Consider the following 17,133-nt stretch of genomic DNA (forward strand, 5'->3'; position numbering starts at 1 on the left):
CAGATAAGTTCTTGGAGAACAGGTCCATCAATGGCCATTAGCAAAGATAGTCAGGGATACACCCCCAAACTCTGGGTGTCCCTAGCCTATAACTGCCAGAAGCTGGGAGTTGACAACAGAGGATGGATCACTCAATGATTGCCTGTTCTATTCATTCCCTCTAAAGCACCTGGCATTGACCACTGTCAGAAGACAGGATACTGGGCTAGATGAACCACGGGTTTGAACCAACATGGCCTCTCTTATGTTCATTTAGCTCAAACTTCAGTGAAAAGACATCAGTTTAGTATTTATCTGCTAGTTGTTGAGCTGCCTTTTCTGACCTGCCACCAGGTTTGACAGAAAGACCACACGCAGTCCACTGGATCAATTGTATAAAAACAGTTACAAGTCACAGGTTGAAAAAATATGATAAAATCACATGGACATGAGGCCAATGGAACACACAAGCTTTTAATAACCCTTTGGTATCAGCAGCTGGAATTTCCCAATGAAAATTACTGAGAAATAAACAAGCAAGTTATAAACAGAAAACTCTTTTTGCTAAAAGATAAGGCAAAATTTTTCAGATGCTTAGATGTGTTATAAAAAGAATCTAACTGATGTGCTGAAAAAGGATGAAATTCCAAGGCACATGAAAAAGTTCACATGAAATAGTTGTTTCCATAACAGTATAGCACTCTACAAATAGAATAATACTGAATATACCTTTAGTATACTCAAAATACTGAAATGGAAATAGCTTGCAATTTCTACTTGTCATTTGGACAAAACAGGACATTTTATAAAACAGAATGCTGAAGTTTAGAATGGTATCGATAATGGGAAAGAAATATCTGCCAAATAGGGTCGGTCTTAACATCAGATCTGGAAGACCCTGATTCTTCAGAAATATGAGCTGACTTTACCACAATCTGAACTTTTCTTACCCTTCCAAGAAATGTAAGTAGAGTTCTGCGCAGGTCATTCTGTGGGTCTTTTGGAACAGACATTATTTAGGTCCTATCTTCTCTATGTGTTTTTGTTTTAAACAAAAGAGTTTACCCCAGATGGGGAATGAGTTACAGTTGCTCACACAATCCTAACTGTAACAGTCCCTGATTTAAATCCTTAATTGTACAACCCTAATATTAAGATGTAGATGTCCTAGGGGGAAAAAAAACTTATTTATTGATGTGTGTGTGTATTTTATATATAAAAATAAAATAAATATATAATATATATATAAATAAAATAAATCTGCGTGTGTATATACAAATAGGTAAAATAAATAAAAGGACTGGGAAAAATACAAAAAAGCTACATTCTGGAATAAATGGCTAGATACCACTAGAACGCACCTTGTGAAGACCCCAGGGGAAAAAACCTCCCACTCCTGTCTGAATGTCCATGAGAGTAGTATTCCCTCTTACTAAGCAAACAGCCTTAATTAGTCACTTCCAACCTGTGCATTTTTCACCTGGCTAAATAAGCAATGCACACATTTGTAATACAGCCTTCGTTAGCTGTATACCTTACAAACTTGGCAAAAAGCTGTGCAAAATTTATTATCTATGCGTAAGGCTGCACGTTTGTCACAGAGGCCACGGATTCTGTGACTTCTGCAGCAGCCCAGTGCGGCTGGCCCGGGAACCACCTGAGCAACTTGGGCAGCCTCTGCGCCAGTCGCACCAGCTGCTGCTGTTGCAGTCTCAGCCCTCCCCACCCCCCAGTATCAGGAGTTTGGGTGTGGGGGAGCTCAGGGCGGAGGACTGGGGTGCAGGGTGGTGCTTACCGGGGGGGCGAGGGGGGCTCATCTCCCTGGAAGGGCGACAGCAACTCCCCTCCCTCAGCTCCTAGCTCCTTGTGCTGCCTCTGCCCGCAGGCACCAGGGCTTGATATTTTGTGCATGAATCAAAGTATTTTGTATCTATAAGTCTACTTATTAGGTCTACAATTCTAGGGACTCTATACTTAAGTTAAATTTAGTGTGTGACCAAATGGCGGAATGTATTGGTACAGCTGTGCCACTGTAAAATTGTAAGCGTAGACATAGCCTTAGTTTTCCTAAGGGGGTATGTAGTCCAGTCCAGGACTCTCTCTTGGAATACGTCTATACTGCAATTGGGAGCATGCTTCCCAGCATGGGGAGACAGACACAGTTTAGCTGTGCTCAAGCTAGTGCATTAAAAATAGCAGTGTGGCCACAGCAGCTCCGGTGGTGGATGGGGCTAGTCATCCGAGTATGTACCCAGATAGTCTGCCTGAGCTGCTATCTGTGCTGCCTTGGCTACGCTGCTATTTTTAGTGCACTAACTCAAGCACAGCTAACCTGTGTCTGTCTACCCATGCTGGGAAGCACACTTCCAGCTGTTCTGGAGACATACTCCAAAATAAATTCCTGGACTAGGCTACAGCTGGCAGTAAGTGCCATCTCTCGCAGAATGGCAGAGGCTTTAACAATGACAAACAACTGTGCAGACCATAGGCTGAAGTTTGAGAACCACTTCTCTGTTAGTCTGTGATCTATGCTATAAAACAGTTTGAGAATGTCTAGTTTGGAAAAATCTGCTAGACTTGGCTCTGAATGGAAAAGGGAAACAGTTGCTGATTGAAAGGACAGGACCTAGATGAAGGGGGTGGGTTGGTTCCGTCAGTGGGGAAGGAGACGCTAATCATTCCTCACTGAGGGAACGGGGCCAAATGATGGTCTTTGGACCACATGGATATCTTTTTGGCTTTTTCCTGAAGCCACTTTCGGTCTTAAGTGGATCTGCTTAGGGAGGCAAACAGTGGCAGAGGTGCTCTCTGGGTAGTTGGACAGGAACTCAGCCATACTTGGGGTCTGGGGTAAAAGACGCAGACCTGAATAAGTTAGTTCTGGGGCAGGCCTGGAGTGGAGGTGACTGTGGCTCCTTGAAAAGACCAAGGGATCTAGGTTCCCAATGGGAGCTCAAAAAGCTCTGGGAGCGAAGCAGCGCTAGAAGAGGGAAGGGCACAGGTCAATAGGAATAATTACCTGGAGCCTCTGGAAGAAAGGGGGTTGCCTGCATGGGTCTATTACTCACTACCTGTTAAAAGACCTTGGTATGGAGATGGAAGGTTTTCACTGCCATACATTGCTTCTCTTCCCTCTAGCGCCCAGAAGGTTCTATCGTTTGGGTCTGATATCTGCCCTTTGGCATCTAGTGGAAGAGAAATTTTCAAAAGCCCAGGTCTTCCAAATACAATTGTGTAAGGCCTTCAATTACCCCAATAAAAAAAGGACTTCAGATTTCTGAAGACACCTGTGGTTCATGATCTGCTCTCTACTCTTGGATTAAGATTTTTTCTTTAAGGACACTAGATGTCATTGACAGAAGTTTAGTTGTTCTATTTGCCCATTTGTTTAGCATAAATCATGCGGAGGCTCAAGGATCCTGTCTAAACAAGATTACTAAATTGTACATTAGAAATAATTCATATGTTAAACAATTTAAGAGTCATGTCAACAAAACAAGAACAATTATGACCTAATGTGTTTTTATCATTGCAGCATGCTGTAAAAAGAGGGGGGAAATAATTTTTTGCTTCCTTTCCCAATAAATCAAGTAAATAGATGGCAACAGCACAGGAAACAGGCCCTTCAAAGGAAATGTGTCTACCACACAGACTTGGTGCATTTCAACTCCATTAGCTGACTTTGCAAGGTTGGTCTTAAACATATTTTCCCCATTGTTCTCAAATTAAAATTTCACAGGCAGAAAATTCATCTAGCATTAAATAGACTTCTCCTTCAGCAAGGCTTTTTCTTCCAGCAAAGGAAGAGATAAGTAATTGTGGAAAGTGACCTCTATATACTTCCAATATTTGCAGTTTCAACTAGACTACAGCATTTTCCAGATGAAATAATCAAGCAGAAGTCTTAAAGATTCCATTTTATCCACAACCCTATTTTTTCCAATGTTTTCAATTATTAGTTTAAACAAAACAGACTTATGTCCTGATATTTTTAAATTAGTTAGCAATGGCAAAAATAAGGTTCCACTAAGTTAAAACACCATATAAAAATATGGTCTAGTGCTGAATAACTCAATTTACTAAAAATTCAATGCTATTTATGGTCAAAGAGTAGACATCTGAAATAGACTAATCCTGAGAGATACAAACTGTTTCAATCACTAGAAATTTTGAGGCTAGTTGTAGTTTCTTATTGTTCATAAAACAATTCAGCACAGTTTCGTGTACAGAAAAGTTGGTAATATATAATAGATACCAATGGTGGGGAGGGGAGAGAACATTTCATAAGGGTAGCCTTCTTTTTGCCAATGCACAAACCATCCACAAATTTGAGTTATTTTTGCAGGCACAAATCAGGTAGTTAGAAGCACATGAAGTGAGATTTAGGCCTGGTCTACATTACAAACTCAGGTCGACATAAGCCACATTAAGTTGATCTAACACCGTATGTGTCTACACTACTGAGTCCCTTCCACCGACCTAAGTGGCCTGTAAAGTCAACTTCTGTACTCCACCTCTGAGAGAGGTGCAGCACTTGATTTGACATCCATGGGCTGACACAACTGTATTGTCTAATTCGAATGAATTGGCCTCCAGGAGGTGTCCCACAGTGCTCTGCTGTGACCGCTCTGGAAAGCGTTTTCAACTCCACTGCACGTCAGCCAGGTACACAGGAAACAGCTGCTCCCCTGTTAAGCCCTGGAAACTTTTGAATTTTCATTTCCTGTTTGACCAGTATGGAGAGCTCACCAGCACAGCTGATCACGGAGACTCACGGCCGCAAACGCGCTCCAGCATGGAGTACACAGGAAGTGGTGGATCTTATTGCTGTGTGGGGAGAAGAGTCTGTGCAGGTAGAACTCCGATCCAGCAGAAGAAATGCTGACATCTATGCCAAGATCGGGGCACGGGAGAGAAGGGCTACACCAGGGACATGCTGAAGCTCCTTTATTTTCATGCAGCACTGCTTCAAGTGTACCAGAAGACAAGGGAGACAAACAGGCTTTCTGATTCTGCCCCACAAACATGCCGCTTTTATGAGGAGCTGCATGTGAATCTTGGTGGCAACCCCACCACTACCCCAAAATGCTCTATGGATATCTCCCAGGAGCCTTAGTGACTTGCTCAGCTTATGGTTGAATGGGTCCTTACTGCAGTTCAGGCTGCCTGTGTACAGCTTCATGAACCACGGAAGCAAGGAGTAGGCTGGGTTCCCAGGATAGCGATTGGCATTTCAACATCACCAATGGTTATTTTGCAGTCTGGAAAGAAAATACCTGCTTGCAGCTTTTTGAACAGACCGGTGTTCCTAAAGATGTACAACGTCCTGTCCTGCACCTTTCACCGACATCAACATTGGATGGTCAGGAAACAGCCCCTGTGATACATTAGCGCTTGCAACATCATTGAGAAGTACCCCTTTCGGCTTATGTACTCTTTGGCAAGGGGATCTTGATCCCAAGATAGACAGAATGTATATCACTATTGCCCCACCACAGTGGGGCGATATCCATGGCAAAACCATCCACTATGTTCTGCAGGTTGCCCAGAGTCATTACCCTTCTTAGCAGAAGTCTGTTGATGGCCCTGCAAACTTGGATCACAACAGATCCCACGATAGATTTACCCACTCCAAACAGATGCCCCACTGACTGGTAGCAGTCTGGCGTTGCAAGCTTCCACAGAGCTATTGCCATTCACTTCTCCACTGTCAGAACAGCTCTAATTTTAGTACTGCTGCACTTCAAAGCTGGGAAAAGCTTCACAGTTCCTGGAAAGTGGCCTTATGAATTCAAAAATTCTGCAGCCATTGCTCATCATCCCATAACTGCATAACGATGTCCCACCAGTCAGTGCTTGTTTCACTGTTTCAAGGTGATGCATGACTGTCGCCAGCAACTGTGAATTGCTCTGCTCTGTGTCTTCCAGCAGGGCTGCTTGCGTGGCATCACATTGTTCTGTGTGGCAGCTCCTGTGTTGGCTGTGTAGATAGTGTAGGATAAGGCACAAGGTGTTTGTAATGCTCACAAACAGTGTACAGCAGAGCGGGCTCCATGCTTATCATGCTATGGTGTCTGCGCGGGTAACTCAGGCTTACAAAAAAGGCTTGGGTTGTTCGCTGTTGATTTCAGGGAGGTAAGTGCATCATGGGAGACTAACTCCATGTTCCCATAACCACCCGTGCCAATGTTTTGGTCCCATAAGGCATTGCAAGTCCAACCCAAAATTCCACTCGGCTATGTACACTCTGGGATAGCTACCCACGGTGCAGTGCTTCGTGTCTCAATGCAAGCCCTACTAGTGAGGAAAAACTCCGCCAACACGAAGAGTGTAGTGTGTACACGCAAGATCGACTTGCTTAAATCAGAGGCTCGATGTCGACTTACATGAAGTCGACTTAACTTTGTAGTGCAGACATGGCCTTAAACCTAGCATTAGTTTTGAAAACAAAGAAGGCCCACAAATATGGAGGCTAGGATTTTGCCCATCTGAAAATTTATACCATGATTTCTAAACTTAAGAGTGAGCCAGAACATACCATTTGTTAACATTTAGAAATTATACTTTGTGGAAGTGCAGTACAGATATGTAAAATTATGAAGATCCACAAATATTAAGTAACTGGTCTATAGATATCACTTCATTTTACATACTAGTTTTCAGCCATATAAAATTCTGCTTTCTTCTAACTTTTTGACATTCAAGTTACTATCCTCTTGGGTTTCAAACTCAAAGTTTGACACACTGAAATATGAAAGTAATCAGATTATTCAGTTTGGTGCTTTCGGATGCCTTTACACCGAAGTCCTTTCCTTGCTAATTATAGATTTGTTTTTAACGTATGCCTACAAAGACTTCATCTTCCAACTGTCTCAACATACCTTTCACCAATTTACCATCGCTGATAGTTTTATTGACAGGCGAATCCTTTATAATTCCCGGAGCACTCATCTCAGATGCATCTTCAGAAGTGTCATCATCCAGAAACTGAGTTTCACCCTGTGTGTCAGAAGCAGTATCTGCTGGAACATCTTCTGGTAAAGATGCACCCTTTTCAAAGAGAAATTCAAAATGTTAATGAGCACAGTTAATTGCTGAAAGTAACAATGTCTGACATGCAATCCATTTACAATATACAGCATAAAGTTGACTATCCAAATGGCTTCATCCTCTGATACAACATTTTAAAGACAAGTTCAGTGTTTTCTACAAAACGACAAGAAAGTGTTGCAAGAGGAATAGAATATACTCTTTTGTTTGACCTTATGTACAGCTTTCATGACTCCAGCATCTTTCCTCTGGGTAAGGACACATGCAACTACTTTTACTATTGTTGCTTTATTTATTTCTTTGAAAGATCTATTAAAATTAACTATTTTATTTTAGTCTTCTTCCTCAATCCACTCCCACCCTATTAACTAACCCGCACAGGAAAAGCCGAGGAAATCAAGTGCTCTGAAGACCAACAAGCCTGAGCACTTTTTAAAGAGGGAGAGAAGTGCAAGTTCTAGCACATCCATCACTGAAAATGCTCTACCACAAGTTGGCTGTGATGGTAAAAAGATCCACTTTGGAAACCCCAAGGTTAGAAATATTTTGAGGAATTGTGAATCCACCTCCCATTTACAACTCTAGGAGACACGTCTGCTGAGGTCATCAGTCATGGTGTTCTGTATATGCAGAACATAAGAAGCTGAAATGACTATCTGGTCAGCTATGTCTCAATTCCAGGGAGAGAGAGAGAGAGAGAGACCGAGCGCACCCCACTCTGACTACTGATGAAAAACAAAGGCCACATTGTCATGATCTTGACAGATTTGGCTGTGATCAGGGGAAGAAAGTGGAAGGTTGAATAGAAGGGAGGTGACTTCTTGTCTCAGCAACTGATCGTGAGATAGGTCCCTGAACAGGGAATATGAGAAAGGAATGGAGGTGAAAGACAGAATAACCAGATATTATGACCTCCAATATCCATATATCAGACGCTGTTCTTCCCCAGGAAGACTGAAAACAAGGAAGCGTCCCGGGGAGGGGAGGCAGGTTGAAGAATGGTATCAGAGGGTTCAGACTCTCGACCACACCATCAAATGCAAAACGTTTAGATGACATGGGTGGCTGAGATGAATTGGTGGCAGCAGCTTTTTTGAATAGCTTGTCGCTTAGCTGGTGTTTCAGGTGGTCTACGGAAATCAGAAAAGGGAACTGGGTGAGATCGCTGTGCTGTTTGAGACCTGCTACATTCTCTTATCTACAGGTGTAAAAAATCTGAGGGACCGATGCATGGCCCTCAAATCCTTCAAGATGTCAAGTGAGCCATCTGTACATTCTGAAAACTAGTGACCATCAAAGGGAAGGTCCTCTACAGTACTCTGTACACCTCCCTAATGCAGATGGATAACTGGAGCCAAGATGCTTTTGCATCATGATCGCAGTGGAAACGGTCCAGGCTGCAGTACAGGCTACATCTAAGGAGGCCTGCAATAGGGTTTTCGCTAATAGTTGCACTTCATGGTCTTTAATTGTTCATGCTGATTCTCTGGCAAAAGTTAAATAAAGCTGTTAAACTCATTGTAATTCAGAGAGTCATATTTTGACATAAGCGCTTGATGATTCACTGTTCTGAACTGCAACGTTGCAGAGGAATAACTCTTATGACCAAAGAAGTCAAGCTTAATATTGGGTCATCTACCATGTTCATTAACCTGCATCGACTACCTGGGAATTCGATGCTGGATGTGAAAATAAAACTCTGAATCCTGAATTGACACTGTTTTTTGCCAGCAAGTTTACAAGTCGGAGTTAATGTAGGTAGAGTCTGCTCGATGATATTGGCAGGCTCTAGCAAAGTTTTATTGACAGGGAGGGCCATATGTACAGAAGTATGTAAAACATCCAGTTTACGAAAGGAATCCTGGACCTCTACTAAGGGATCTGAAGCATATCAGTTATGTGTTTCATCAGCTTCTGTAACTGCCTGAAGTCAACTACCAAGAAAGGTGGTGGGGGCATTGCAGTCTCAGAAGATGACGAGATATTAGTATGAGGTGTCACCTCCTTATGGGTAGGGCCCTACCAAATTCAGGGTCCATTTTCATCAATTTCAGGGCCAGAGGGTATTAAAATTAGTCAATTTAATGTTTTCAGATGTTTACATCTGAATATTCAGTGTTGTAACCATGGGGGTCCCCCAACCAAAGAAAGGTCATGGTGGGTCACAAAGCTGTTGTAGGGGGGCTGCGTGATTGCCACCCTCACTTCTGTGCTGCCTTCAGAGCTGGACTCTGAAGGCAGCAGCTGCGGAGCTTCCGCAGCTGGGTCTGATCCTCCCCATGCTGCTGGGAGCGCCCCCGCCAGGAGCTCCTAGCTGCTCGTCCTGGTTAGTCTAGGAAGGGACAGGACTTCCTCTTCCGATGAATGGCCACTCTCAGGGGGAAATCAGACCCATCTCCGGCTACCTCTCCCAGCGCTCAGTGACCGGGACCCAGAGGTAGACAGAGCACGAAGCCTGCTCAGAAGCTGATGTACAAGGAAGCTCTTGGATCCAGGGTCAGAAGCTAGTCTTAGAGCTTGATTCGTCATCAAGAGCTCGAATTTTATTTCCTTGCTCTCACAAGATCTACATTTGAATGAGGAGCAGATCTTATATTTTGCTGGTATATGGGTTCTCCCAAACACTGAAGACCCAAAAATGTCCACCTCTAACTGGGATAGCTTCCCCATAGGAAGGGCAACTTTTAAAGCCTGAGGATCTTGGCATAGCCCAGATGACAAAAAGTCCAAAATAACCCCTCAAATGATGAAACACAAACAGAGGGGAAATGACAATCCCAAACTAAAACTATCTAAACTATGCTAAGTAAACGTGAAGCTGGCAGTCTCAACCCTCCGTATCAAGCTGAAGGCAGTTGAGAAGAAACCAAGGGTGGTTTGCCTGTGCAATCCTACATATCCATAGTATGAGTCACTTGGACAGGGGGAATGGATACTACCACCAAAAGACTCCGATCAAAAATGCAGGGGATGCATGCACCACTGAAGCGGAGCACCAATAGGGACAATATTCAGAAGAACATGAGCTTTTTGATTTGAGTCTCTCACTCTCTAAAAGTCACCAGAGAGCTCCGAACCAAAAAAGCTTCCCAATGAAAATCACCACAACTAATACATCTCAGCTTTGATGAAACAGCACATTTTAACAAAATTGAATTTAACTGAAATTATCCTCACCAGCTTTCTTAAATGTAAACAAATTATAGCAATTTGTCAATAGATATGCAGTAGCAGACCCGGTTCCTGATACGTACAAAAACTTAAACAGGTTGATGCCTGTTCTATTCCACTTATTTTTCATGCAGTTTCAGTTTATTTACCTCTATTAGTTATCAGATTTTCTCTCCAAGTAAAAGTGAGTTTTCCAGAAAATTATGGAAATATTTTATTCAAGTTACTGTTTACAATATTATAAAATGAAAGCTGAAGGTAAACATTTGACAGCGCCATAAAATAGCAGTGTTAACATTTTTATCACATAAAATATAATTTTTCGTATTTTCTAAATATAAAGAAAGCTGAAGGATAAAAATCATTTGATTTTATATTGACATTTCAGAAATGAAAGATCTGCAAATTCAATTTCTTTTTTATCTGATACAGTTAGTGACATTATTAGAATTTACATTGGTTTATGGCATGCAGCTCCATGCGATAAATCAGGTGTAAATAACTTTATACCTGTTGCAAGAATAAAGAAAAACACAGCCAGAGATATGACCTTAGATTATTTGTTAAGAATGCCTTCCCATGAAGTAGAGAAGGGTAGAATTAATTATTCAGGGAAGACAACTGATTTGAGATAGAACTGATTGGTGAATGAAGGAATTTAAATACACATGGTCTTCAGGAAACCTGAGAACAAAGGTCATTTTAAACGTTAATGCTAACAGGCACTGGGGAAAGTTTCCAAGCTTTGGCTCCTCTCATCATACTGGAGTGATTTGGAAGACTTGACAAGCAGATGCTTGGTTTCCACCTTCCAATGAACTAGATCAATCCCTTTATCTCAAACTCTGATGGAATCTAGAGGCTGTTACTGCATTAAAACAGCGGCATTACTTAATATAGGGGGAAAAAGGCTTGGATTCATTCTTTGCTTATTTATGCATAAAAATCCCAAAAAACACTCATGGAGGGGGAACTTCCATTATCTATCTTGTTGCCAATTACTTGTCCCTGGTGAATTTTGTGGACCTAACAGCTATTCAGTTTGCTTAACCACTGACAATGACTGGAATCAGATGTACCATCCTGAGACTGAGTTGGCATTACAGTCAGTACATGCCAAGTTGACGGATTTAAGATAAGGGAGCCTACAGTCCACATTGTAGAACTGTGTTACATTTGGTGCTTAGGCCAATCCTTGGTTATTCCTGTTCTACAGGACTATAAAGCCAAACCTAAAAACTGGTCAAGTTGACCAAGAAAGAAGTTATTTGTACCATTTTATTTTTAAATAGTAAAACTCAGTCAATATTTTTCACTCTAATACTAATCCTGTGAGAGCGTGAGAACTGAAAAAGCAACACAGTATAAGTTCATGTAACTTATTTCAAATCAAACACCTTTAATGTTTTCCCATTTCAGGTTCCCACGTTTGGTTTTAAGTTTAAACTAGAAAACAACTGTAAGATAAACATTAGCAAAGAAAACCCAATAATTTTATATTCATTGATTTAAAAGTCTGATAATACACAGTTGTAGCATTGTCCAAGATAACTGAATAAACTCTGAAATTAATATAAATTTTGTTCTGTCATGACTACTGATATTCTGACTTGTAAATAAAAATATATTTCTCAAATGATATCTAAACTACTTAAAAAATTTGTTAAGCCTCACAATGCTAAACAGGCAGGTCAAGTCTTCATAATGTATCAGTTTGAACAGCAACATAAACAAACTTTGTAATTTATTTTTGCCCACACCTTGAATGAAATTAATAGCAAGTGTTTAGCATTCTCTTGCTGTCCCACTGCAATAACTAGAGTGAGAAATCAGGTCAACATATTTTTCTTCACCAGTTCCAGAGAAGCTACCCAGGAGCACTAGAGAAATGGAAGAAAAAACCCAAATACGCATAACCTCAAATGTCTCATAACCCCCACATGTATTTAGTTTCTTAGAATGACAGGCAAGGGCTTTATAACCTGTTTCCTTTGAATACAGATATTCAAAGATAGCAAATTAATGTGACTCATTAACTATGCAAGGTGGTCAAAAACTTTTCTTACTAAGTCTGTTGTTGAAGCAGACTTATTCTGTTCATGTACATTGCCCCTTTCTTGACCCTTTCACTTATACAGTGTGCTTTACTATATAATACAAGGATACAGGACAAATTATATATGAAAATCCACCTAACCTTTTGGAAAAAGGAAACAAACATTTTTGAGAGAGCTGAACTTTTCAATACAAAAATCAATTAAAGTGGAAAAAACGTGTTTTCTCTAAGTATTTCTTTGAAAGAATGGATGCATGCTGTGTAAGATTTTCCCTCAACTAGAGAAACTGCAGTCGAACATTTTATCTGTTTTTTTTAAACATTTCATCAAGTACAATTACTATAAAATATAAGCTCTTCGCTGATTTAACAGAACAGAAACTAGATTTCCGTGTCTTAATTGTAAGGTATTACCTAAAACCCATTCCCTCACTCTTCAATAAATATGTAGATTAGAATAACTATATAAGTCAATTTACCAACAATTTTGCATAGATGATACCCAACATATAACTTATTTGTTATACATATAACCCTTCATGCTGTCCAATAGACTGCATTTTATATTAACTCCTCTGCCCAAAATGGCTGTAATATGATGGAGCTCGAAATCTTCCAGCCATTTCAAGAGTAGTCTGATTAGCTGCACTATATATCAGTAACCCTGCTGGTAATAACCAGATCTAATGTCTCTTTTGCTTCTTTTGAATTTAAAGTAAATCTAAATAACTTAATAACCAAAAACAATGCATTAAAATGTATGAAAAAATATGAGTGAATATAGAGGCAAGGCTGTCACAATTCTTAAATCATTCTGCTGTTCCTGATTAATTCTGAATATATCAGATATTAAATTACACATGTAAAGCCACAAATTACACATATAAATTGCCTGCAATGCCTAAGTAATATGGGATGATTTAAAAGAATAATGGTTTTCCATTAATTTGTTTTGCCAGTAGCATTACTTCAGCTATTTCTTTAAGGAGGTACAGTTTCAAAATTAATGCCCAAAGCTGCCCTCCCTCCAATTTGTATTATTCTTGGTCTCAAGCTCCTTGGGGGGCCTTCAGCAGAATCAATGAAGACCATTTACAGTGATCAGAATGAAAGATCATGCCTCTTCTAACATACAATATCCTGTTTAGTAATTCTTAATTTGTATTTATACATTCTTTGACAAAGATCAGGGGGGAGCTAGTTAGTGACTTTAAACTACTCCAAGCTGCTCCTGCTGCTATAGGGAAAACAATTTATTTCCCTATCAGCAGCAGCACTACATCATTACCACTTCTTGCTCTGAAGCCCCCTGAAGGGAGAAGGAGAGAGGTGAGGTTGTTACTAACCAGAATTGAGTTAAGGAGTGAACTCCTTGCTTTTAGCAATAATTCAGGGCAGACTGGAAGTATTCACAAACCATCTCTCAAGAAGAGGGCTGGTTTTCATGCACTCCTGGACCCTCTTCCATAATAGCAATGGCAGCATCAGAAGCACCTCTTCTTCATCCCATCACTGGCTTGAAACCTCCTTTGTTCATTACTTTTTGCCATAACTCCCACAAAAGTTACTGGGATGCAAAAAAGAGAGAAGGCAGGTAGGAGGGGAGATAAGGGATACCACCTGAGTGGCTCCTTGCTTGATTCTGAGAGGAGACATCTGTGTAGGGTCACAGCACATAAGCTTGGACTTTGCTTGTTGTCAGGCCTCCCGTCTGACAGCCTCTGTCTGAGTCTCAAAGATCACCCAGACCTTTCCCTCAATCAGAAAGTGAATAGAGGGTTATTAAGAAACCAACTCAGGGTAAAAAGTAACTCAAATGGAAATTAAAAACCACAGATTGGGGCTTAATTATTTAAGAGCTTTCCACATTAGAGCACAATTGTTTTGGCTGCGTGCAACACTTCAAGCTACCGATGCATATGAAATAATTAGCTACAGACTTCAATAAGGAGAGAGAAACAGGAATCCTCTTTCTTACTATGGATATTTTGAGCTGCCATTGGTATTTGTGAACTAAACTGTGAGAACGAAACTCCCCAGATGCTTTGAAATCCGCAACAGGGATGATACTGTTAGAAGAAGTCATAAGATTCAATTGTCGTAAGATTCAATTATTCTGGTATGGGAAAATGCCAAGGTAAGAAATATATATTAAATGAAGTATTGAAGTATATTAAATGAAGTATATTAAATGGAGTATTCTCCATAAAAAAAAGAGCTGAAAGACTTAAGGGTCTGAGAATTACATAAGCAAAAACAAACTATTTCAATAACCCTTCCCTAATAGATTATTCTGAATATACTTATTGTTTAAAGATTTTAGATGTTAAAGAGGGACCCATTCCATATTTTATATCTCAGTCATCAGAGGTTTTCATCCCTCCCTCCCTCTGCAGCCATTCATTGGCCAAGCATGAACTAATCTAACAGTTTAGAGTGATAAAATATAACAAAATAGCATTGAGGACTTGATCCTGTACCTACTGAAGTCAATGGTAAAAGCTGATTTAAAATGATGCAGAAGCAGGCATCAAAGGCTTTATATTTGGTTATATCAATAAAGTATGCAAAGAAAATACTGTTATCCGTATTATTAAAGCACAAATAGCTTTAATCTTTTAGAAAAGTAAGGGAATTATCTGCACAACTACACAGGGAAAAGTTCGCATAGTTACACAAAATCTCAAGGAACTTATTTAATCATGTTCTGTTGGCTTCTTCGCTATACTCATCACCAGGTCTGAAAGTTACAATACTTCAACTTTAAATGGGAATCCTTAATATCACTTTTCTTTGACACATCATTTCCTCAAAATTTTTTTTTAATAAATGCTTATTAATCTAGGCAACTAATATAGAATCTAAGCCCACTGAAGAATAGCTGGATATTAAAAAAAAGAAACTTACATAAAAATTATTAGTTTCTATTGAAATCTTGTAGTTTTAATAGTCTATGAATAATTTACAAATAAATTGTTTTCAAAAGCACTTCATTACTGAAATCCAGTACAAGTGAAAATACTACACAAGATAAAATCTTACTAAGTATAACAACTGATACAATTTCCTAGAAAATTGTTTCAATTTCACAAAATTTTCTGGAGTACAGAAATTATGCCTTATAAATACTAGCACACACTAACTCAGGGATCAGCAACCTTTGGCATGCGACCCACCAGGAAAAGCCGCCAGCGGGCCAGGCCGGTTTGTTTACCTGCCGTGTCCGCAGGTTCAGCCGATTGCAGCTCCCACTGGCTATGGTTCACTACTCCAGGCCAATGGGGGCTGCGGGAAGTGGCGCGGGCTGAGGGATGTGCTGGCTGCCCTTCCCACAGACCCCATTGGCCTAGGATGGCGAACCGTGGCCAGTGGGAGACACAATCGGCCGAACTTGTGGGATACTGCAGGTAAACAAACTGGCCCGGCCAGCCAGCTGCTTTCCCTGGCGTGCTGCGTGCCAAAGGTTGCCAATCCCTGAGCTAGCTAATAAATTGAACTGGACTATGTTAGAACTATATTAAGAATTTGATCTATATCCATGAAAGGGAGGAAACTGCTAGTAAAGAGCAACACTGCCCATTACTCACCATTAGCTGCAAATCTTCAGACTGTGAATGGTTTTATGAACTAATTATATGCCAAAGTTAATTGTTTAAACCAGAACTACTGTGCAGCACGTTCATTCCTACGAAGTCTACTAATTTAAGAGCAGCCTACACTGTGTAATGGAAAGTCTGTTAGTAAGAACAGTCCTTAGCTGCAATACTGCCACTCTACAGCCAAAGCTCACATACCCTTGAATTTGCACTGTAAACTCTCTAAAATAGTTTAAAATAGAAATGCATATATTTAATCCTTACATGTGCTTCACCGAGTTATGTACAAAGTTACTGTCACTTTAAGAGAAGCTTCTGGTTAGAAGATATCTGAAGACAAAGTTCTGAAAGATTTTATAGCAGTTGTAGACGGCTAATGAGAGGAAAAACCAGGCATCTGTTGAGAGCCATGAGACCAAACTGCTCGGCCAGATGCTCTAAAGAAAGGGTTTGGGTTTAATTACTGTTCTGTAATTCATTTATATGGATGTCATCACTGCTTCTAAGAAGGGTCCTCCTGCTGCTGCCATTGCTCTATGGACAGCTTACTAAGAGCCTGGCAGGCAAAGTTGTTTTTCACTGGGTAGTTCGGTAAGAGCAATTTAAAAGTCCTTTTTGGAAGCACTTTCAATATGCTGCTCTGTCCTATTATATCCACAGCCTGTGAGAATACTGAACCTGCTTATGTGGCAATTTGCTACTTAGCCAAAAAGCTTCATAAATCCACAAAAACTGTAATTTTCTTGCCTTCTTCCACTTTGCTTCTCTATCTTCAATCATGTGGGTTCTGTGTTTTCTCCAAAAGTAGAAATTCAGTGGGACACAGAAAGAAGCACGTCTTCTCAATTCAGAACAGTCAGTCAGGACAGCTGCCAGATTACACTGACCTTCTCAGTTAAAGTTTCTCTGAAAGGTAGTGGATCAGAAAAACAAAGAGCTACCTTAGGGACAGCAGGCTGAGACATGCAGGAGGAGGTAACTGCTACTGCCATGTTCCTAAGCCTCATGGGAGCAGAGCGCCACTCTGGGTTTTGGATCTCCACATAGCAGCTGTGTAATTTGTGAGGAAAATAGAAAGGAGCATAAACACTGGCAAATGAAGTGTAAAAATACAATTAGGAAGGCCAAGAAAGAATTTGAGGAACAGTTAGCCGAAGACTCAAAGTAATAGCAAATTTTTTTTTTTTTAAGTACATCAGAAGCAGGAAGCCTGCTAAACAGCCAGTGGGGCCACTGGACGATCGAGGTGCTAAAGAAGCACTCAAGGACGATAAGGCCATT

General features: G+C 40.5%; 1 protein-coding gene across 14 annotated transcripts in view; it reads right to left on the minus strand.

Annotated features, from left to right (window-relative positions):
- LOC102931209 (splicing factor SWAP) overlaps window positions 1-17,133 on the minus strand; it is a 96,330-nt gene that overhangs the window by 47,515 nt on the left and 31,682 nt on the right. For all 14 annotated transcript variants that reach the window (XR_005222360.2, XM_037878620.2, XM_037878618.2 and 11 more), the window contains one exon: window positions 6,861-7,029. Coding sequence is in view for 13 of the 14 variants with exons in the window: in XM_037878620.2 (XP_037734548.1) it covers window positions 6,861-7,029 (169 nt within the window). In the remaining variant the exon portion in view is untranslated. The remainder of the gene's footprint in view (window positions 1-6,860; window positions 7,030-17,133) is intronic.

This window comes from Chelonia mydas, chromosome 15, assembly GCF_015237465.2.
Source record: "Chelonia mydas isolate rCheMyd1 chromosome 15, rCheMyd1.pri.v2, whole genome shotgun sequence".
Taxonomy (NCBI): domain Eukaryota; kingdom Metazoa; phylum Chordata; order Testudines; family Cheloniidae; genus Chelonia; species Chelonia mydas.